Source organism: Acinonyx jubatus, chromosome D2 (assembly GCF_027475565.1).
Source record: "Acinonyx jubatus isolate Ajub_Pintada_27869175 chromosome D2, VMU_Ajub_asm_v1.0, whole genome shotgun sequence".
In the NCBI taxonomy this organism is placed as follows: Eukaryota; Metazoa; Chordata; class Mammalia; order Carnivora; family Felidae; genus Acinonyx; species Acinonyx jubatus.
The window spans coordinates 69,426,379-69,448,700 of record NC_069393.1 but is presented as its reverse complement, the minus strand read 5'-3'; the positions used below and the strand labels follow the sequence as shown (position 1 = coordinate 69,448,700).

The 22,322-nt window shown below is 39.3% G+C and overlaps 1 protein-coding gene across 6 annotated transcripts in view; it reads right to left on the bottom strand.

Moving 5' to 3' along the window:
• Positions 1-22,322, bottom strand: part of TDRD1 (tudor domain containing 1) — a 48,691-nt gene that overhangs the window by 26,133 nt on the left and 236 nt on the right. For 2 of the 6 annotated variants that reach the window (XM_053207208.1, XM_053207209.1), the window contains exons 1-8: positions 15,377-15,556; positions 14,486-14,816; positions 12,193-12,242; positions 5,186-5,330; positions 2,761-2,866; positions 1,975-2,038; positions 901-1,005; positions 488-670 (exon numbers count right to left, since the gene is read on the bottom strand). In XM_053207208.1, coding sequence (XP_053063183.1) covers positions 488-670; positions 901-1,005; positions 1,975-2,038; positions 2,761-2,866; positions 5,186-5,330; positions 12,193-12,242; positions 14,486-14,816; positions 15,377-15,541 — 1,149 coding nt within the window. In that variant the 5' untranslated portion in view covers positions 15,542-15,556. Of the gene's footprint in view, positions 1-487; positions 671-900; positions 1,006-1,974; positions 2,039-2,760; positions 2,867-5,185; positions 5,331-12,192; positions 12,243-14,485; positions 14,817-15,376; positions 15,557-19,812; positions 20,010-22,322 lie in introns of those variants that run through there. The other 4 variants (XM_027063141.2, XM_027063140.2, XM_053207210.1 and 1 more) reach the window with 3 other exon arrangements.

The following is a 22,322-nucleotide window of genomic DNA, read 5'->3' as shown; positions in this document are numbered from 1 at the left end:
GCTTCAGAACAGCGTTTCAAAACCTTACGCCTGAAAACCCTCAGCCAATCTACAGAACACACAAAGGAAAGGCTACTGGTCTGCTGAGGCACTTGGTAGGTTAATTTTCTAGGAATCTGGCTAAGAAACCCCTAAATTTGTCTTTTTAGGAGACTTTAATAGGCACAACTCTTCCCGGGTTATTCTAGCCCACAAGACACTAAGACACACTAATGCCTCCGCCGCAGAAATAAACACCATCCAGGACTCACAGTCTGCCAGTCTGTAACTGGCGACTGAGGAGCCTGTAAACAGAGCTGGAGGGGGCAAGGGCAGGAAGGTGTGTCACCGGACACACCCGCAATACTGACCGAGGAAGAGAAAGAGGAGTGTGACCAGAGCCTCTTGTCAAGCCATCAAATGCATTATTAAAAGCTCTGGTGATGAGTTTGTATGAGCAAAGTAAATTAAAACATCATCTTAAATCATTCATTTCGTCACGGGTTACCTGGTCAACAGTGTACTTGGCAACACAAACTTCCCCCTTAACAGGAATATAATCCTCTTCATGCACCGCATTTGCGTAGGTTTCCTTTAAGCACGCGGAAAGTTGGTTCATGTATTCCAAAACTTCTGAAGAATATAACTGCACATAAAAGTCACTCGGGTGCTTGAATTCAGTAACTGTACCCTTTCAAAGACAGAAAAGGTGCAGTAGCTCACTGAGAACACAAGCAAATATGAATTTCTTAAAGTTTTATAATAAGTTTTTAAAAAGGTATTAATTACAGTTTTTGCAATCCTTACCAATTTCATCGGTTATATTTTGTAGCTATCTTATAAACTCAAACTGAAAATAGGAAACAAGGAACAAAAAGCTATAGTTCTTTGGATGTCTGTCTATATAAATTAAACAAATACCTTTATCTCCATGGTTTTCCTGAGTTGTAGACTTCTCAAATCAGAAAACATTATTTTCTCAGCACAAGTGGCTATTTCTTTAGTAAGTCCAAGAGGGTAGTGACCCTGGGTTAAAAAACAAACAAACAAACAAACAAAAAAAAACAAGAAAAAAAAAAAGTGAGTTATTTACATAAACACGTTTCAGTGATACTGTGACCACTACTTGCTGGAATTGAGGCAAAAATAGCCTCTTAGGCTTCAACAAGAAAGTAGAGAAATAGCGTGTACCTTCAAGAGCCAATAAAACCCACTGTCTACAGGCAGTGTACAAAGCACTGGGATCACCTAAGAATCAGGCCACAATGGTGATGATAATGTTGTGTTTATGAAATAAAAAGAGGGGCTTAGCGTTTTAAGTCTGTACTTGCTAACATTTTATAGCAATGATTATTTGAGGAAGTCTTTTTTTTTTTTTTTTTTTTTTTTTAAGTAGAAGCTAGGACCAGCTAGAGAAGGCTAAAAATTATCTGTTGACATGAGCTGGACACTGTTAGTATTTTTCAGATTATGAATGATTTAGCCCATAGAGTTATCTAAATGGAAGAGTAGTATTACAGAAAAAATGCTCCTTTGGTCACAGACCCCTGTATTAGGATGCTGTTACACAAAGCCAGAGAACATGTGCCTGCAGGGACTACAGGAGAAGGGGCTCTCTCAAGAGTTCAATGAAGTTACACTGAGACACAGCATTTCTCAAGTCCTTTGGGGAAAAGAGCCAGGCACACACAATGCTCAAAGACCCCCAACAGTCACCCAATTGATCGTTAAGATGTACAGATTTATTCAACAAGAAATTGTTTTTAAATAAACACTGGTGCAGGGCACCTGGCAAGCTCAGCCAATAGAACACATGACTCTTGATCTCAGGGTCATGGGTTCAAGCCCCTTGGTGCCTCACTGTGAGTGGAGATCACTTAGAAATAAACACTGGTGAAATGTAGAAATAAGGGGTAAGTATTTTATTCAGCTTAGTCCTCTTAATTCAGTAAAAGTCATTCAAAGTTTACTCTAAAGGCAAAGGGTTTATCATACCTCATTTTTCACTTCCATGTTCTTAGTTTCAAAAGGTGATTTACTATCTTCACGTTTGTAGAAACTGAAATAAAGCAGCTGATTATAATACTACTAGTACAGAGCCAATTAAGAGTAGGGGCCACAACGATGTTAAATGCTCAATCAATAGAATCCATAAAGGGAAAAACAGCTTCTTCCAGAGAGAATCACAGTAGTAACAAAGCAAAACAGTCCAAGGCTGGCTATGAAATGGTTTACCCTGTACGTGGGCTTGCCGCCTCTTTCAAAGCCACCTAATTAAAAGGGATATATACAGCCACGATCTCCCAAGTCCCAGCTTCCCTATCTGCAAAATGGAGATAATCCTCACACAACCTCAACAGTTTCGAGGATCCAATGAGGTCATAGATGGAAACTGCTTTGCAAACTGGTAAATACCATGCCAGTAGGATTTTTGTATTTTAAAATCACAATTCGAGAGACACTGTGAGAGCTCTACCTCATCAAAATTCAGGAAAGAATACATGATTACATAAAAGTAAGGCATTCTAAAGCTTTCATCATTACAAACACAAACTCACTTTAAGTTCTAACTGAATATGTACCATCTAATAAAATTATATTCATGAAAACTCAGTCCTAAGTCTGTAGAGCTGTTCATTTCAGATTTGCTTTTATGTTTATGTTATACTTCAATAAAAAGTAACTTCTACCTAGTTATTGCCTGCTTACCTCATTTGATCGTTACACTATCAAAACAAAAAAAACCACCTTACTTTTAATGAATAAGAAAATCGCGCTTACTTGTACTGAACGGGTTTGCACACGATGCTGTGTGCTGACCAGTCCCTTCTCTGGCATGCTGTGGAGCAGTAGTACGTCTGCTTACACTGTGAGCACCTCAGCGACCCTACAGAACACACCCCACAACCACATCGCCAGTGTTTATTCCAAGTATTTGTTGCTGGGAGCAAGACATTTGCAAAGACCAGACATATCAAACACATTCTATTAATCACATCAAGATCACCTGAGGGGCCCCCGGGTGGCTCAGCCGGTTAGGTGTCCGACCTCAGCTCAGGTCATGATCTCCCAGTTCATGAATTTGAGCCCTGTGTCGGGCTCTGTGCTGACAGCTCGGAGCCTGGAGCCTGGAGCCTGCTTCTGACTCTTTCTCTTTGCCCGTCCCCCACTCGCACTCTATCTCTCTTTTATTTTTTAAAAATTCTTTTAAAGATTACTTGAAAAGGATTATGCTGTTTATGATGAGGTGTTAAGATTAAACTTTCAAATCCCTCTCAAATTGCAAATAGGAATGCAAAGATGAATATGAGAGGCAGATAACTAACCTTCCTAAAGTAGAGCCCAGAATACATTTTTTTTTTATTTTTTTAACGTTTATTTATTTTTGAGACAGAGCATGAACGGGGGAGGGTCAGAGAGAGGGAGACACAGAATCCGAAACAGGCTCCAGGCTCCGAGCTGTCAGCACAGAGCCCGACGCGGGGCTCGAACTCACGGACGGCAAGATCATGACCCGAGCCGAAATCAGCTGCCCCTAGAATACATGTTTTTAAAAAAGCAATCAAAGGAAACAGAAAATGTGTGGCCATAAGAACATACTTGTGCAAACAGACTGATGTGGCTTATTATCTTGTGCCATTAAAAAAGTACAAAACAAAAACTAATCAAGAGAATCACACCCAGAAAAACCCAGGAAGTTTTTTAGATAAAGTATTAAAAAATCCTATTAGTGGGGCACCTGGATGGTGCAGTCGGTTAAGCATCTGACTCTTGATTTTGGCTCGGGTCATCATCTCACGGTTCATGAGTTCAAGCCTCACATCAGGCTCTGTGCTGATGGCACGGAGCCTGCTTGGCATTCTCTCTTCCCCTCTCTTCCCCTCCCCCATTCATGCTCATTCTCTCAAAATAAACTTTAAAAAAATTTTTTAAATCCTATTAGTATACAGGCAGAAAAAAAATATGTCATCTAAAAAACCAAGACAAAGCACATTACAAAACAACAATAAAACCTGGCTGACTTCGAATGCCTCTTCTCTAAAAGAGATAGAAAAAAACACAAAGGAGCTAACTATGCAAATAGCCAGTAAGCACATGAAATACTGCTCACTGATCACGGGGGAAATGCAAGGTAAAACCACAATGAGATACCTCTATACACCCAGGAAAAGGGCCAATATTGAAAAGACTGACAACACCAAATAACAAAGATGTGGAGCAACCAGAATTCAGTACCACTAGGAACATAAAATGAAACACCTACTTTGGAAAATGGTTTGGCTGTTTCCTCTAAAGTTCAACATATACCTACCCTTTGACTTAGCAGTTGTACTCCTAGGTATGTACCCAAGAGAGATGAAAACCTATGCTTACACAAGGACTTGTGCAAAAATATGTAGACCGTTCTATTCATAACAGCCAAAGGTAAACACAAGCAATCCAGTGATATAATCATACAAATACTACTTAACAAAAATTACAAAGAACATAGATTAATCTGAAAAATATTATTCTAAATGAAAAAAAAGCTTTACACAGAGGAGTCAATACTGTAAGATTCCATTTATACGAAATTCACAAGCTGGAAAACTACTTTATGGTGCAAGAACAACTGTGGTTGCCTCTAGCAGTACAGAGACTGGAAGGGATGATGAGGGAACGTTCTAAGAAGACAGAAATATTCTGTATCTTGATAGGGTCTGAGTCTCTGCATGTCAATATTATCACAAACAAAACTACAGAAAATAACAGGTGAAGAAGCGTCAAGAGTGCAAAGGTACGGACAAACAAGAACTTTAAGATGTTGGTAGCTGCCGAAGGTGAGATGCGTATACGGTACGTACGTACACACACACACACACACACACACACACACACTACTGTTTACATTTAATAAATTTTAAACTTTCCATAATAAAAATATTTTTCAGGGGCACCTAGGTGGCTCAGTCGGTTGAGCATCCAACTCTTGATTTCGGCCCAGGTCATGAAGTGATCAGTTTAGATCTAGAGCACATGACATTGAGCCCCACACCAGGCAATGTGCTTAGCGTGGAGCCTGCTTAAGATTCATTCATCCTCTTTCTGTCTCTCTTTCTCCCACTCCCCACCCCTCTCCCTTGCTCCTGCTCTCTCTCTAAAATAATATATATTGTTTTCAAATGTGTGAAAAAATAATCCAGACACCAGAGGGAAATATGCTTACCAAACAGGCCACATCGATGGCAAGTTGTTGATCGAAAAGGAGGTCCTAAGGATCTGAAGAGTGCTGAATTATTTATGGACAAGGAATTCCCAACCAACTTGTGCATTTTTTTTGACTTTGCAGGAGGCACATTATTGCTAGGCTTCTATTAAGAGAAGAGAATAGCAATATTAAAACTTGGTAGTACTTTTTTTTTTAATACTGTATTTGGGATTTCGTCTTCTGAGAAAGTAAGGTAGATGTACTTTTCCCTATTCCTCCCATTAAGCCCAACTAAAAAACCCTGGACGTTTATGTAAATAAACATAAGCTGACTTTGACAGAAAGCAGCAGACAGGCTAGGAAACTTGGGACCCAGAGAACAAGGCAACGAGTTTCTTGAGTTTTCCTTTTCTCTCATACACCCCAGACAGGGTGCTGGAGAAGCCAGCAACCCAGAAACGCCAAATGGTACAAACAATAAAAGCCCCAACAAAAAGTCTGCTCTCTTTAACCAAATGACCAGGAAACAGGCAGCACGGCAATACAGAAAACGTTCATCAATAACTGCTCTACCCTAAACAAACACCACGGAAAAAAGCTGTGGCCCTGTTCTAGGGTAGGGAGCTGGCACTTCATCCCTGGGGTCTCCCCATGAAGACCACATGGGGAACCTGGACTTCCACCCGGCAGGTACGAGTTCTCCCCCTCACCACCATTATTGGGGAAGTGGAAGAGAAGGCCTTGTGGACAATGAGGACTTCTCACCACCACTCAAGAGTGACGAGGGTCTCCAAACTCTCCCACCGCCTCCAACTCCCCACCCTGGCCCGCTTACTCTCTCTCCACTCTACCTGACTTCCACGTCAGTCAAGAGGCACTCATCACTCCCAGCCATGGAGGAGGTATCCCATGAGGCCCACGAGGAGTCAGGAACTCCCACCCTCACCCAGAAGTAAAGAAGAGCATCCCCTTGAGTGTCAGAGGTTGAGTAGGGAACCTGGACATCTACTCTCACCTGGCAGCACCCACCTTCCTCTGTGTCAGAGGAAGCCAGCTAAAACAAAGTTTAAATAAGATATGGCATTTCATTAACATAACGCCCCAATGTGCCAGGTTCAATAGAAAATACCTTGCCATACTAAAAAACAGGAAAATCACAACTGAATGGGAAAAAAAAAAAAAGATGTCAACATCAAGATGACAGAGACGTCTATTTGACAAAGATTTTTTTATTTTTTTTAACGTTTAGTTATTACTGAGAGACAGAGAGAGACAGACTGTCAGCAGGCGAGGGGCACAGAGAGAGGGAGACACAGAATCCCAAGCAGGCTCCAGGCTCCGAGCTGTCAGCACACAGCCCGATGCTGGGCTCAAACTCACAAACTATGAGATCATGACCTGAGCCGAAGTTAGATGCTTAACCAACTGAACCACCCAGGCACCCCTATTTGACAAAGATTTTATAGCAGTCATAAGTAATAAGCAATTATGAGCACACCTGAAACAAATGAAAAGAGTCTCAGCAAAGAAATGGAAAATATAAAGAAGAACCAAATGGAAGTTCTACAAATGAAGAGTAAAAGAAGAAATATTTTAAATGCAATTAGCAGAATGGAGGGGACAGAGGAAAGAATCCGTAAACTTGAAGACTGAACAATAGAAAATGCCTAATCTGAACATCAGAGGAAAAACCTAGTGGAAAAAATAACTAAATTAACAGAGTCTCAAAGACCTACGGAACTATGACAAAATATTTAACATTCATGTCTTCACAGTCACAGAAGGAGAAAGAAGGCAGAACTGAAGAAGTCCTGGGATGCCTGGGTGGCTCAGTCAGTTAAGCATCTGACTTCAGCTCAGGTCATGATCACAGTTTGTGGGTTTGAGCCCCAGGTCTGGCTCTGTGCTGACAGCTCACAGCCTGGAACCTGCTTCAGATTCTGTCTCCCTCTCTCTCTGCCTGCCCCCCCCCCAACTCTCTCTCAAAAATAAACAATTAGAACTGAAGAAGTTCTCAAATAAAAAAAATGCCCCAAAGTCACATAATTTGGCAAAAGATAAAAATCAACAAAATCAAGAGGGTGAGCAAATTCCAAGCCAAATCAAAAAAATCCACACAAAGACACATCTTAGTCAAATTCTTCAACCTAAAGACAAAAAAGCTTAGCAGAGAGAGGGAAAGCACATCTTACCTATGGGGAAAAAATAATTCAGATGAGAATAGATTTCTCATCAGATACCAGGAGAACAGAAGGAAATAGCACATTTCTCAAGTGCTGAAAGAAAAGAACCATTAGCTGAGAAACTTATCTAGGAAAAATATCCTGCATAAAAGAAGAAATCAAGACATTCTTGAGTGAAAGAGAACTAAGAATTTGTCACCAGCAGACCTATCCTATAAGAATGGCTGGCTAAAGGAAGTTCTCTAAACATAAAGGAAATGATAAAGGAAAGAATGCTGGAACAAAAGAGGAGGAAGAACATATTAAACAAAAATACAGTAAGTACAACAGACTTCTAGAATAGAAGCATTTGTGAAGCAAAACTAAACTGAAAACAGATCATCATAACTTTAACATCCCTCCCTCAACAAGGAATAGAACTAGACAGAAGATCAGTAAGAAACAGAAGAACTCAAGATCACCAAGAACCAACAGATTCTGTTATACATTTATAGATCATTCTGCCCAACCACAGCAGAATGGACATTGTTTTCAAATGCTAACAGAACGTATACTAAGACCATATACTGGGCCATAAAACAAACTTAAAAGATTTTAAGACATACAGAGGATGGTTTTCAACCAAAGTGGGCTCAAATTTGAAGTAGCAGTAACAAATAATCTGCCAATATTTGAAAATTAAACAATACACTTCTAAAGAACTCAGTCAAAGAGGAAGTCTCAAAGGAAATAAAAAATGCTGAAAAAAAAATATGACAAATCAAAATTTGTAGGACACAGTTAAAGCATTGCCAAGAGGGAAATTTATAGCACTAAGTTCACACGTTAGAAAAGAGGAAAAGTCTTAAATCAATAATCTAAATTCCCATCTTAAGAACCTAAAAACTAAGAAAAATAATGCTCAAAGCAAACAGAAGGAAACAATACAGACAAAAACAGAAACCAATGAAATTAAAAATAAAAACTTGGGAGAAAAATCAATGAAACTAAACCTGGTTCTTTGAAAAGATCAATAAAATTGATCTCGCAAGACTGTTTGAAAACTAAACAAGACAGAAATGATCAGTACCAGGAATGAAACAATGTGTATCTTACTATAGACCATGAAGACAAATATGATAGTGAAATACTTTGAACTCTACACATATATATCTCATGATGTAGACAAAATGGACCAATTCCTCGCAAATCACAAATCACCACAATAGGACATAATTTGAATAGTCTTACAAATATTAAATAAATTGAAATAATTTTAAAACTCCTAAAAAGTAAATCTTCATACTTATCTGGTTTTCACTGGCAAATACTACCAAATGTTTAAAAAATTAACACCAGTCCTATACAACCTCTTTTTCAGAAAGTTAATATTCCCTTTGCTCCCCAACCATACAAAGACAGTAAAAAAGAGAAAATTACAAACATTGCTCATAAAAACAGATGTAAAAATTCTTCTCAAAATGATACCAGATGTAATTCAGCAATATATACAAATAATTATACACCATGACAAAGTGGAGTTCATTCCAGAGATGTAAGGCTGGTTACGTTTATTTCTTTTTTTGAGAGGAAGACAGACAGCACGCAAGCACACACACACACGCAGAGGAGTGGCAGAGGGGGAGAGACACAGTCTTAAGCAGGATCCATGCCCAGTGCCCAGCCCAACACGGGGCTCAATCTCATGACCCACATCATGACCCATCATGAGATCGTGACCTGAGCCAAAATCAAGAGCCAGATGTTTAACTGAGTCACCCAGGTGCCCCAAAGAATATTTTAAAACATCAACGAAAGCCACCAAATTAACAGTCTAAAGGATCAATTATCAATGAATGAAGAAAAAGCATTTAGAAAAACTCCACACCAGGGCACCTGGGTGGCTCAGTCAGTTAAGTGTCCAACTTTGGCTCAGGTCATGATCTCCTGGCTCCTGAGTTCGGGCCTACATAAGATCCTCTGTCTCCCTCCGAAGCCCTGCTTTGGATCCTCTATGTCTGTCTGTCTGTCTCACAAATAAACATTAAAAAAAAATAAAAACTCAACACTGATTCACAATAAAAACCATCAAAAAAGTAGAAATAGAAAATTTCACCAACTTGATAAGGCTCATCTACAAAAAGCCTACAGCTAACATTACACTTAATAGTGAAAGACTCAATGCTTTCCCACTGAGTTTGGAAATAAAGCAAGATATCCATTGTCCCCACTCTTATTCAACACAGGGTTAGAAGTTCCAGCCAGTGCAATAAAGCAAAAAAAAAAAAAAAAAAGGAAATATAAAGCACATATATTGAAAAGAAATAAAACTGTTCCTCTTTGCAGAAGATAAAATTGCCTATATAGAAAATACCAAAGTATGTCTAAAAAAAAAAAATCCCTAAAGTGACTTCAGCAAAGTCACAGGATACAAGATAAACATGCAAAACCATATTTATATATATTAGCCACGAACATGACAACACATGGAAATAAAAAATATAATAGCATTTACAATCACTAAAAAAAACCACCTAGGTGTAAATATAATAACATGTGCACAGAACTTATAAGCTGAAAGCTACGAAATGAAAGATATCAAAGATCTAAGTAAAAATGAAGAGAGAGATTATATTCATGGACTGGAAGATTCAACACAACACAGATACCCATAATCCTTAAATTGATATACATGTTTAATACAATTCCTATCAAAATCTCAGCAAGACTTTTTGCAGATATGGACAAGATTATCCTAGAATGTATATTGGAAAGCATATGAGCTACACACAAGCTAAAACAATCATGAAAAAAAAAGCGTGGGGCGGGGGGACGCCTAAGTGGCTCAGTCGGTTAAGTGTCTATGCAGACAGCTCAGAGCCTGGAGCCTGTTTCAGATTCTGTTTCCTCCTCTCTCTGCGCCTCCCCCGCTCGTGCTCTGTCGATCTCTCTCAAAATAAATAAACATTAAAAAAAAAAAAAGTGGGAGGAATCACAGTACCCAACTTCAAGACTTACTACATAGCTCCAGTACTGTATGGTATTGTGGGAGCAATATATAGATAGGTCAATGGAAAACAAGAGAAAATCCAGAATAGACCCACACAAATATGCCCAATTAACTTTTGATAAAAGTACAAAAGCAATTCAGTGGAGGAAATACATCATTTTTAACAAATAGGGCTAGAGAAATTAGACATTAAAAAAAAAAAAATCAACCTTGACCTAAGTCTCACAACTTTAACTCAAAATGGACCACAAATCTAAATGTAAAACTATAAAACTTTTTGGGAAAAAAAATTTTTTTTTTCCTGAAGCCCAAGTAGCAAGAGTTTCTAGACTGGACACCAAAAGCATAATCCATAAAAGGAAAAATAGATCAGGACATCATTAAAATTAAAAACTTTTGCTCTGCTAAACACCCTAGTAAGAGAATGAAAAGACAAGCTACAGACTGGGAGAGAACATCTGTGAATCACAAGTATGACAAAAGACTAGAATCTGGGATATATAAAGATCTTTCAAAACTCAGCAGTTAAAAAAATAAACAATCCGTATTAGAAAATGAACAAAAGGTATGAATAAACATTTAGCCAAAAAGGATATACACATGGCAAATACATACGTGAAAAGGTGTTTATCATTAGCCATTAGGGGGAGCACAAAATCACGATGAAATATCACCACATACCTATGAGAATGGGGGCGATAAAAATACAACCACCGCCAAATTCTGGTGGTGATGCTGGATGCAGATTTTCTCAGTGCAAACATACAATGGTATAGCTATGCTAGAAAACACTTTAGTAGTTTCTTAAATATGTGATACTGTATGATCCAGAAATTATACTCCTGGGCCTTTGTCCCAGAGCAAAAATAAACAAAAACAAAAAGCTTATGTTCACATAAACCTTGCATGTGAATATTTAGAACAGTTTTAGCTGGAAGAGTCAAAAACTGGAAACAATACAGATGTACTTCAACATGTGAATGTTAAACCATGGACTACTACTCAGCAATAAAAACAGAATTATGGATACAACAGCCTAGATGAATCTCCAGAGAATTATGCTGAGTGAAAATACCCAATCCCAAGAGGTTACATACTGTAGGACTCCATTTATACAACATCCTTGAAATGACAAAACTGTGGATGTGGATTAGATTTAGTGGCTTCCGTGGATTAAGGAAATGGTAAGGGCAAGAGCGAAATGGATAGGACCATAAAAAAAGCATGCAAGGGAATGATGGAAATGTTCTGTATCCTGACTCTATCACTGTCAATCTCCTGGTTGTCATATTATACAAAGTTCTGCAGCAAGTTAGCAAGTTACCACAGGGAAAAACGGGGAAACAGCTACACAGGATCTGTATTATTTCTGCACGTCAACTGCTGAGTTGCATTTACAACTGCATGGTAATCTACAATTACCTAAAAAGAAAGAATTGTTTTTAAAAGGTACTAGGTTAGGGGCGCCTGGGTGGCTCAGTCGGTTGAGCGTCCGACTTTGGCTTGGGTGATGATCTCACTGTTTGTTGAGTTAGAGCTCCGTGTCGGGCTCTGTGCTGACAGCTCAGAGCCTGGAGCCTGCTTTGGATTCTGTGTCTCCCTTTCTCTCGGCTCCTCCCCTGCTTGTACCCTGTCTCTCTCTCTCTCAAAAATAAATAAACATTTAAAAAATTATAATTAAAACAAAAACAGGTACTAGGTTAAAGAAATGGAAGCTCAACCTTGACTAATACCTGAAAACTGAATAATTCTTCATTAACACAATACAAAGTATGTTTAGAATCTTTTACCCAAACAAAAACACAAAACAGAAAAAAAAAAAAAAAGTCCTGACACATCACCCTACTACTTACTTCTTTGGGTGGTGAATTGTTTGCAACATTTAATGGTGACACTGAGTTTCCTAGAGAGGGAAAACATAAAAGCCAAATATTACTTTGTTCCTAGAAACGTACAATACCATAATTAGATATTCAAATAAAATTATACCATAATAGCCTTAAAGGTACACTAAACAATCCTACTTTCTCCTAATGATAAAGGATTTGCCTGAAACTTCCTTAAATACCAATCTTCTTACTGTGAACTTTTCTCAATTCACTAAGGCAGCAGTTCTCAGACATTTTTGAACACCAGACTCATTTACACACTTAGAAATTACTGAGAACCTCAAAGAGATTTTGTTTATATGGCTCATGTCTGTCAATATTCACTAATACTAGAAATTAAGGGGCGCCTGGCTGGTTCAACCAATAAAGCATGTGACTCTTGATCTCAGGGTTGTGAGCTGAAGCCCCACACTGGGGCTTACTTAATTTAAAATTAAAGCTTACCTAATTTAAAAAAATGTTAAAAAAAAGAAATTAAAATTAGAAATTTTAAACTTTTAAAATTAAAAACATTTAAACATAAATTATTACATGTAGACATGGTTGTTTTTATTTTTAAAGCAAATACATTTTCTAAAGCAAAAAAAAAATTATGGGTAGCACTGTTTTACATTTTTGCACCCATCTTTAATGTTTGGTTTAATGATAGACTCACATCTGCTTTTGCAATCCACTGTGATATGTTGCTTTGATTGAAGCATATAAAGAAAACCTGGCCTCTCACAGACACATGGTTACAAAAAGGAGAAGTATTTAACGGCCTTCTCAGATAATTATGGATATTTTCCTTTAATATCATGGCAAAACTCAAGGGGTAGGTAGTTTAAGGAGTAGCTGCAAGGTGGAATCTAAAACTTTTTCATAATGTGACACCGAAATCGACGGATTCATCTTGCACCTTGAGTGGATTTATACGTTTGCACTTTGATTCATGAATGCACATTCATTCATACATGTTTAACCTATACGTGACTTCGCAACATCACACGCTGGTCATTTGGAAAAGACTGAGAAACTCTGAGTTACGCAGATCTTCCAAATGTGGACGATTTCATTTTACAATAGTGAAAACTTCACGTGTGTTAGTTAACATCCCTCTGCATCTCACGAGGACAGTCTTTAAGTATTAAGAAGTTGTCACACAGAGTGGCAGATACAAGCTTCCTGAAATTCTCATTTTTGCTTAAAAGCTCGAATTTTATCATTAGCAACAAAATACTGTCAGGTGTATTCCTTGAGGCGACAGGCTCCCTTTGTTCATTTTTGAGACTGCCAGATCTCTAGATCTGAATAACCAGAGTTTGTCATTCTTTTCCAGTAGAAATGATGTTCAAAGAAAAAAGTTTCCATACAGCTCAGAACTCAATGACACACACGCTCTTCATACTTCGTTATGAAGCAGAAGCTGGGGATAATTCCCATTTTGTTACTACAAATACCTGTACCCAAGGTTCAAGATTTTGTAATAACTCTTACTGCTTTGTCAAGGACGTACTTTAGTAAAACTGGCATTTCCACCTTTGTCTGTCTTAACTACAAGTGCATACCGATGAAAAACTCAGTGAGCACTAACCCAGGCTGGTGTCCCTACATGGAGCTAACAAGCACCACGGGTTTACTCATTTTTGCTTTTGCACCAGCGTGAAGTTGGCACAACAAAGGCAGCAAATGATTTTTGAGATTCAGAAAATAGTTTTGACCTCTTGGGAAACCCCGTGCCAGAACTACATCACCATAACATTAAAAGATCGTATCTGATACACATTCATCCAGGGCCCAGCCTCCTTAAAAACCAGGTTTTTAGGACTGAGGACTAAAGGGGGAAAAAAAACCAAAAACAAACAAAAAAAAAACACCACCTCATGAAACAATTTAATGTATTAGCTACATTTTTGTGAGCTTTTGTATGCATACAATTTGCATAGTATTTTTTAAATATGGTCAATCTGTAGAGTTCTCATAAAAAGCCAGAGTACAGTATTTCCTTTCTATACTCCTAGTCCTTCAATTGTGGGGGTGGGAGGGGCTCCTCTGGAGATAGACATTCTCTCCTCAGGAATCCTTTTTGTGATGAATCTAGTCAAAGGCAGCTACTTGGCACCTGGTTTTTCCTTCTAGATTAATATTTAAATGCAAATACTACAAGGTGGCCATTTCGTTATTCTGTTAATAGCCCATGGGTGTGTAATTACATACTTGTGATAAGCCAAAGAAACCACCAGAATCAAGAAGTATTAAACCTGTAGTTTCCACTTACCTGTTGGCAACGTTTTCCTGTCTCCTTTGGATCCAGTCACCTCTCTGCTGAGGCTATTAGAGTTTGAAGACACTGAATTGTCTTCCTGACTAGCCAAATACTGTTTGGTTTGCTCACAAAGCAAAAAATTGTTCTTTTTATTTCCATTCTCTGGGCTTTTCAACCGGAAGTTAGGGTGGTTAGCATGTCCTCCAGGACTTCTTAAAGAATCACATGGTGGAAGCTTGTTTTCATTTTTCTCAAAATTAAATGGCTCTGTCATTTTATAAGTAGATGCCTCCAAATGATTTCTTGACATCATACTACGCGGCAATGCGACATTCACAGAAGTCTACAGGAAGAAGCATATTTACAAGGCAATTTTTAATTACAAAAGTAGAAGCATTGTAGGCCCAGGTGATTTCTTTTTATGTAACAGGTAATGCTCCTGAATGATTCCAAAGCAGAGGTAACTGTGATATCACAGCCTGGCCTAAAGGCAAAAGAAAAAAAAACAATTCGATTCTCTATCGATAAGCACAAACTCCCAAGTTTCACACAATTCAACCACAGACAAAAAACTAACAACTCAAGAGACATCAAGAATAATCTCAGAGTTCGACACTGTTTCTTACTTTAAAAAGCTTTTGAAACGATAGAACTTTCACATTTTAAAAGAAATATTTCCAACTCAGTGCATGCAACTTAAAGGTGAAATACAATAAAGGGCATTGTTTTCATCGGGTCATTGCCTACTTTTCGAGAATCCCTCTACTGGCTCCTATTTAGATGGTATGACCTTGTATCTGCTGAGCCCAGCTCCCCAATGGCCACGCCCCTCCATCCCCACCTCTCTCATCCCCCAGGTTAGCTCCTTTCTTCCCAGCCATCCTTCAGTTTGCTTCAGCTGACCTCCATGTGATCTGTTTTTCTTCCCAAGGCCTCTGCTTTGATCATCTCCAGCTGTGCTTCCATAAACTGTAACTTGTATCTACTGTTTTTCAGGATTATCTGTGTGCATCCTTCTCTGAAAAGAAGGTAGCATATTGTTGCAACGTGCCTCTGAAAAACCTCCATCCAGACCTTATGCTGGCTTGTTGTTTTTCTCTTACTCTTAAAGAATACTAAGTGTCCTGCCCAAGGGAAGTAATAAAAGTGGACAAACAACTTTTCTTTGTGTAGTGAGTTACCACCGCTTGTCTATTGACTGCAGGCAAAACTGCCTATCGTCCCAAAACTGCTCAAAAAAAAAAAAGCCACAAAAAATTAAACTGGTATGAGTATCATCTAAATGTTGCTTAACATTGTTTTAAATAGAAGATAAAGAAATAGCAGAAAAGTCCTCCTCCTGGTGTCCTAAAATGCCTATTTCATTTCCTGCTTTAAATTAGGTCTAGCCTAATCCATGACGATAGAGAAAAAATAATGAAATAAAAAGAAACACACAGGCACACTCAAAGGTGGGGAACTCTCTGAGGACCAGATCCTGGAAAGATCCCTAACACAAGGCCTGCAGATAGGCAGTCACAGAGAGAGATCCTGCAGCTGCCAGGGAAAGCACACCTACACCGAAGAAAGTTGGACACGGTAAGAAATACCGTGGACACTGAGTTACAAAAGAGAAGTAACTGCCAGGGGAAACTGGGTGAGGGTAGGAATACGAAGTAATGCCACACACTCTGTACAAGAAATTTAAAGAATGTGCATTTCCCAGGGTGTGTGGGTGGCGTAGTCAGGTAAGTGTCCAACTGCTGGTTTCAGCTCAGGTCATAATCTCACGGTTCCTGAGTTCGATCCCCATATCGGGTTCCATGCTGACAGTGCAAAGCCTGCTTGGGATTCTCTTTCTCTGCCCTTCCCACATGTGCTCTCTCAAAATAAATGGATAAATTTATAAAAAAAAATGCATTAACATATTAGGGTAACTACTAGAAGAACAAAAACAATACATGAATTTAAAATTACTGAAGAAAAAAATAAAATTACTGAAGAAAAAATCTCAGTCTAACAGAAAAAAAAAATTCAAGCATGGTCAATAGAAAACATCAAATGTGACAGAACCAAATCCAAGTATCAGTGATTGAGTCTCAATTAAAAGAGAAAAAGACTTAGGGAGAAAAAGATCCAGCTAAATGTTATGCATAAGCAGCAGAGATAAAAACGAAATCATATAGCAATGCTGTAAATAACAGAACTAAAACACATGCTATGCAAACAACCAAAAAAAAAAAAAGGTGGAATACTAATATTAATAGCCGATAAAAATAGAACTCAACTTCAAAAATATCGGGAGTGCTGGGGTGCCTGGGTGGCTCAGTCGGTTGAGCAACTGACTTCGGCTCAGGTCATGATCTCACCGTTTGTGAGTTCGAGCCCCACGTTGGGCTCTGAGCTAACAGCTCAGAGCCTGGACCCTGCTTCAGATTCTGTGTCTCCCTCTCTCTGCCCCTCCTCTACTCATGCTCTGTCTCAGAAAAAAATAAACATTAAAAAAAATTTTTTTAGATGTCACGAGTGCCTTAGACAGTTGTCAAGATACAGAAAGCAAGTGGTGATATTTTAAATACCACGATGAATACAACCAAAAGCATTCATTTTTCCAATACTGGGCATATACTGGACTAGAAAGGCCACCCCAACGAACTCCAGAAACACTAATGCCATGTTCACTCATCACAGTACACAAACCTCCATCTCAGGTTTTATTTCCCAGGGAATCAGCCTACAACAACTACATTAGAAGATGAAGGGTTCTGGGGCTTTTTGTTTAAAAGTGGTAAAATATCACGAAGAAACTGATAGCAAACATGACTCTATAAAACAAAAACTTACAAGAAATAGCAAAGAGGCCAGGAAATAAAGATGAACACATAGGTGAAAAATTCAACACCAAAATTTTTAAAAATGTGATAAATAGTAAAAACATTCAGATACTGTAGCAGACACTGTGATTGACCCAGAAAGGCCATCTTCTACCTCTGATTTGTCAGTTGGCACTAGAGACAACACTGGCCATAATAATCCTCCTGAGGAGAACTTCCAGAAAGCTCTGTCCTTTCTTGATGAACATGGACAGGTTTGGATAGCAGGATCCTTCACCCCTTTCTTCCTATAACACAATCAGGAAGCTTAAATAAGCACAAGGAAGAACACACACTCTAAGGTTCGTAGAGCTGGAAAGGCAGAGCACCTGGGGTCTCTGGCGGTAACCTGGAGTCAGTTCGTCAGCTCTGATCTATGCATAGACTTGCTATGGCATCAAATAAACCCATGAGTTTTCTGTTATTTGCAGCACAATTGATAGATACCAATAAAACATGTGAGCAAAAGTCATGAACAGAATGCATAAAAGATGAAGACTGGTTGATAAACATAGGGGTAAAAACATTCAACCTCATTTGTAATAAAAAACAAAAATTGAAATTAAGTAACTTATTTTCTACCCAGCATGAGCGTGATTAAAAAGGACACTCATTACTGCAGGGAATATAAAGTAATATGTTCTTACTGGGAGACAATTTGAATATACATACATACACATATGTACATGTATGTATGTCTCTAAGTATACATTCTTAAGATATCAATGTATTCTTAAATTTTTTTAATGTTTATTTTTGAGAGAGACACAGAACATGGCGGGGGGGGGGGGGGTGGGCAGAGAGAGAGGGAGACACAGAATCCAAAGCAGGCTCCAGGCTCTGAGCTATCAGTACAGAGCCTGATGTGGGGTTCGAACTCCTGAACCGTGAGATCATGACCTGAGCCGAAGTCGGACACTCGAGCTACCCAGGCACCCTGAGATATAGATGTTTTCTTAAAAACATTCCTAGTCACTCATCTGGCAACTCTACTTCTAGAAATCATCCCATTAAAATAATCCTAAATAACAAAAATCCTATTTAAAATGATGAAAAATACTGGAGAAAAAAGTTAACTGTGATGCCATTACTAAACAGAATATTAACGTTACCATTTAGGGTCCTAGTTTTAAAAATATTGTGAAATGTGTTAGAAGAGCAAATGAAAAATCAGAAACACTGTATATCCAATATAATGACTGGAAAAAAAAATAACCCCTGCATGTAAGCATGATCAATGAAATACATTAACTTTTAAAACAATGAGTGTTGTGTAATGTAGGTTGACAAAGGAATCTTTTTCACTATATATAATTTACCAAATTATAAGAATTACTTTTATAGAAAAAAGCATTTTAAAGATTAAAACATCTCTGGGGCATCTCAGAGGCTCGGTTGATTAACCGTCCAACTTCAGCTCAGGTCATGATCTCATGGCTCGGCTGGTGAGTTACAGCTCAAGCCCTGTATCAGGCTCTGTGCTGATAGCTCAGAGCCTGAAGCCTGCTTCAGACTCTGTCTCCCTCTTTCTCTGCCCTTCCCCCACTCATGCTCTCTCTCAAAAATAAACATCAAAAAAAATTTAAAAATTAAAATATCCTTAAAAATTAAAATATTACTATTACATTTAAATTGAGCCTATTTTTCCTAAAGTGTAGTTAATTCTAAACCAAGTAAAGGATCAAGTAATATTTAAACCACAAAAGTAGGGTATAGTTCTCTTCTCAAGACACCAGTGGGACCCTCAATACACAACATGTAACTCCCAAAATAGCCTTTCCTAACTTTGTCATTTAGTAAGGCTGACAGTCAATCCACAGTCAGTTACTTTCCACCCTGTATTACAGTTAGCTATAGACAATTATGTCTGTCTTCTAGGTTATTTTAAGTAGCTTGAGTGCAGGAACCATGTCTTCTTAAAACCATTAACAAAAACCCCCTGATTTCCCACAGCACCTACCATAGTGTTTTTGTACAATGAAGTATTCAAAAGATATTTGAATCTTTTGATACAAAACTACTTAAAAGACACTGCTGCACTATTTTCATGACAATCTCGACAGGAAAAATGAAATTCATTATCTGAAATTACATTTGGCAGTCTTAAACAGAGAATTACATCATGTTATGAGGTTTTCTGAAATTTAATAGCAAAACCTCAAGTCTTACATCCACTCTTAGAAACTCCAAAAATTAGCCAACAAATTTGACTTCAGGAACAACAGAATCAGTCTTAGACCCAATGTACAAGTGTAAGCAGCAAATAAAAAGGTGAAATATGTAGGTTAGAAAGACACCTCACTTGCCTCACCCTATTCAGGAATTTTCATTCCAACGCCCAGAGCAAATAGTGGTGAAGACCTGTTCTATAACTAGAGGCTTTTAACTTCCTTTAATTTTGGACAGCCAATTGTACTGCATTCTTTTTTATAAAATAATTCACTCCCCCCCCCCCCCCCAATTCTGTTGCTGCCCTGTAATCACTACCTTTCAAATATCTGAGATGTCCCACCAGGTCAACTTTCCTCCAGGTCCTTCACCAGCTGATGTAGCACCTTCCGGAGTCCTCACAAGTCTGGACTTTCTCTAGTTCATCAGAAACCTTCATATAGACATGCTTCTTCCAACAGAGCACAGGACTGCAGATGTGAGCCAACAGCAGGGTGGCAGAATCATACTCCGCCTTACTTTGAACACTAACCACTTCCACTCATGCTCTAGCTTTTGGAGCGGCAGCCTGGAATTCTGTGAGTACATGTAAAACCTGCAGTTACCTAAAATCTTGTAGAATTTAATTTTTTAAAAAAGTGTTTATTATCGTATTAAAAATGCCTTTCTTGATTTACAATCCTATCGATTCTTCTTCTTTTTTAATTTGAGAGAGAGAGAAAGTGCATGTGTGCACGCAAGTGGGGCAGGTGCAGAGAGAGAGAGAGGGAGAAACCGAATCCCAAACAGGCTCTGTGCTCGATCCCACGAACTGTGAGATCATGACCTGCGCTGAAATCAAGAGCCAGATGCCTAACCAACTGAGACACCAGGTGCCCCTACAGTTCTATCAATTCTAACACATGTATTTCGACATTAAAAAACACTTGTAAAAAACCTGCAATTATCCCTACTTGGCTTCATCCTGTGTCAATCACTGGGCATGCTTGAATCTGGAGTGGGCAGACACTATTCCATAATGCCATGCTTCCCAACCTCGGGCTACTGACTTCCGGTATACAGGTACAGAGAGGTATCAGACACTGTTGCAAGGGTCATGAGACCTCATAGGCTAATCTTACCCAGCTGTAAAACAAGCAGTTTCCCCTATATACAATGTACTATTTTTTACATGCTACTGGTGGCAAGAATTTATAACCATTCCCAAATCCATAGTAATTAGTTATGTATTTCCTTAACCTAACACAAGAGGTTAATTAGGAGGGTCCCCAAATTTATGTTAAAGGAATCACTGATGTGATAAAAGAGCAATGGAATGGAAGGGACTACTGAGAGTTCTACAGGCAAAAATAAGGCCTTAGCTTTGTATTGTAAATTTTGTTCTGGGCTTCATGATTTGACATCAATAAAACATGAAGCTCCCTGAGGGGCAAGCCTTTTCTTTTACTCCCTTGGGATCCCGCTCCCCCCTCTTCCATGTGGCCAGGAGCATCCCAGCATACATCTGCAACCAGGGACAGTAAGCCTTCTCCTTCCTTCCCAGAACACTACAGCCTAGAGGCTAAAGTGAATTTTTACCACTGTGCATTGTCCTTTAATACCAAAACTACTTGCAACAGATACTGAGCTGTGATTTTTTTTCTTCTCTGATGTTTGCTTTTGTTTTTCCCACGCGTTCAGAGAGAATGGCTACTCAAAGGAAACGCTCGGTTTTAAAGCTGTGAAACCCAATGGTTCAGCAGAACACAAGTTTTAAATGTAAGCGGGTCAGACCCAAATCTGAGCAAAGGCTCATCTTCCTCTTTCAGCTATGCTATCTCAACCCCAATCACTTCATCTTCTTAGGATTCAGTTTCTGCAAAACGCGGCCAACCTTACTCACTTCCTCATAACACTTACCCATGAGGATTAAGTTTGAGAATGTGTGTAAGACTTAGCACCGTGGCCGGTGCTCACAAAGTGCGTAAAAGGCAGCTATGATCTCGACTTTACTTTTATACCACTCCCACCAAGAACTTTTTCTACTCATGAGTAACTACTTTGCCCACTGAAGTAATCTGAGGTTTAAAGTATTCCTATGTCCTTATTCCTCCAGCTGAGTGAGCGGGACCTGGGCGGGTGAACTAACTTGCCAACCATCCCCTCCCCACACCCCCGCGCGCCAGAGCGAGCACCCTTGCACAGCTGAGATGAAAAATCCAGGTCTGATTCCTAGACCGTGCCGCTTCGCATTCAATACCCTTAGAGCTCAATAAGGAAACCAGAAGCACCTTCTCACACTCCAGAGGCCAACCAAGCCAGCGTATTCATAGCAAGGACTCAAGTGCTAACTGTGATTGGCGCCCAGCAGACACGCTACAAACCCTCGCCAAAGGAACCAGGGCTGGCTCACCCGTATCCCGCCCGCTAAAGGCATGGCGCATCTACGTTCCCTACAGAAGGCAGGAAGTAGGGGGAAAGTCTAGGCAGCGTTAAGTGTCGTTTGCACAGGCAGCTTCGAGCTAAACGAAAGCAGTGACTGAATCCACAAACTATAGTTTCTTTTGGCGACCAGAGAAAACAGCTCCTCGAATGGGATCCCAGGGGACGTTCACATGTTGGAGGCTCACGCCCGGAAGTACTATTTTCTAAACGTACGGCAGAGCCTCCTCCCCCCCCCCCCCCCCCCACTTTGCGAGGGGGCTCAAGTCTCACGTCTCTCGCCCCTCCCCCACCACAACCTCCAACCCTAAACCTGCCCTTCCCAGCCAAGGCTCCGAGGGCCCCAACACCCTTCCATCCTCTCTCCACTTCCAGGCCCCTTGTGCCCGCTCAACGCCCGACCCTAA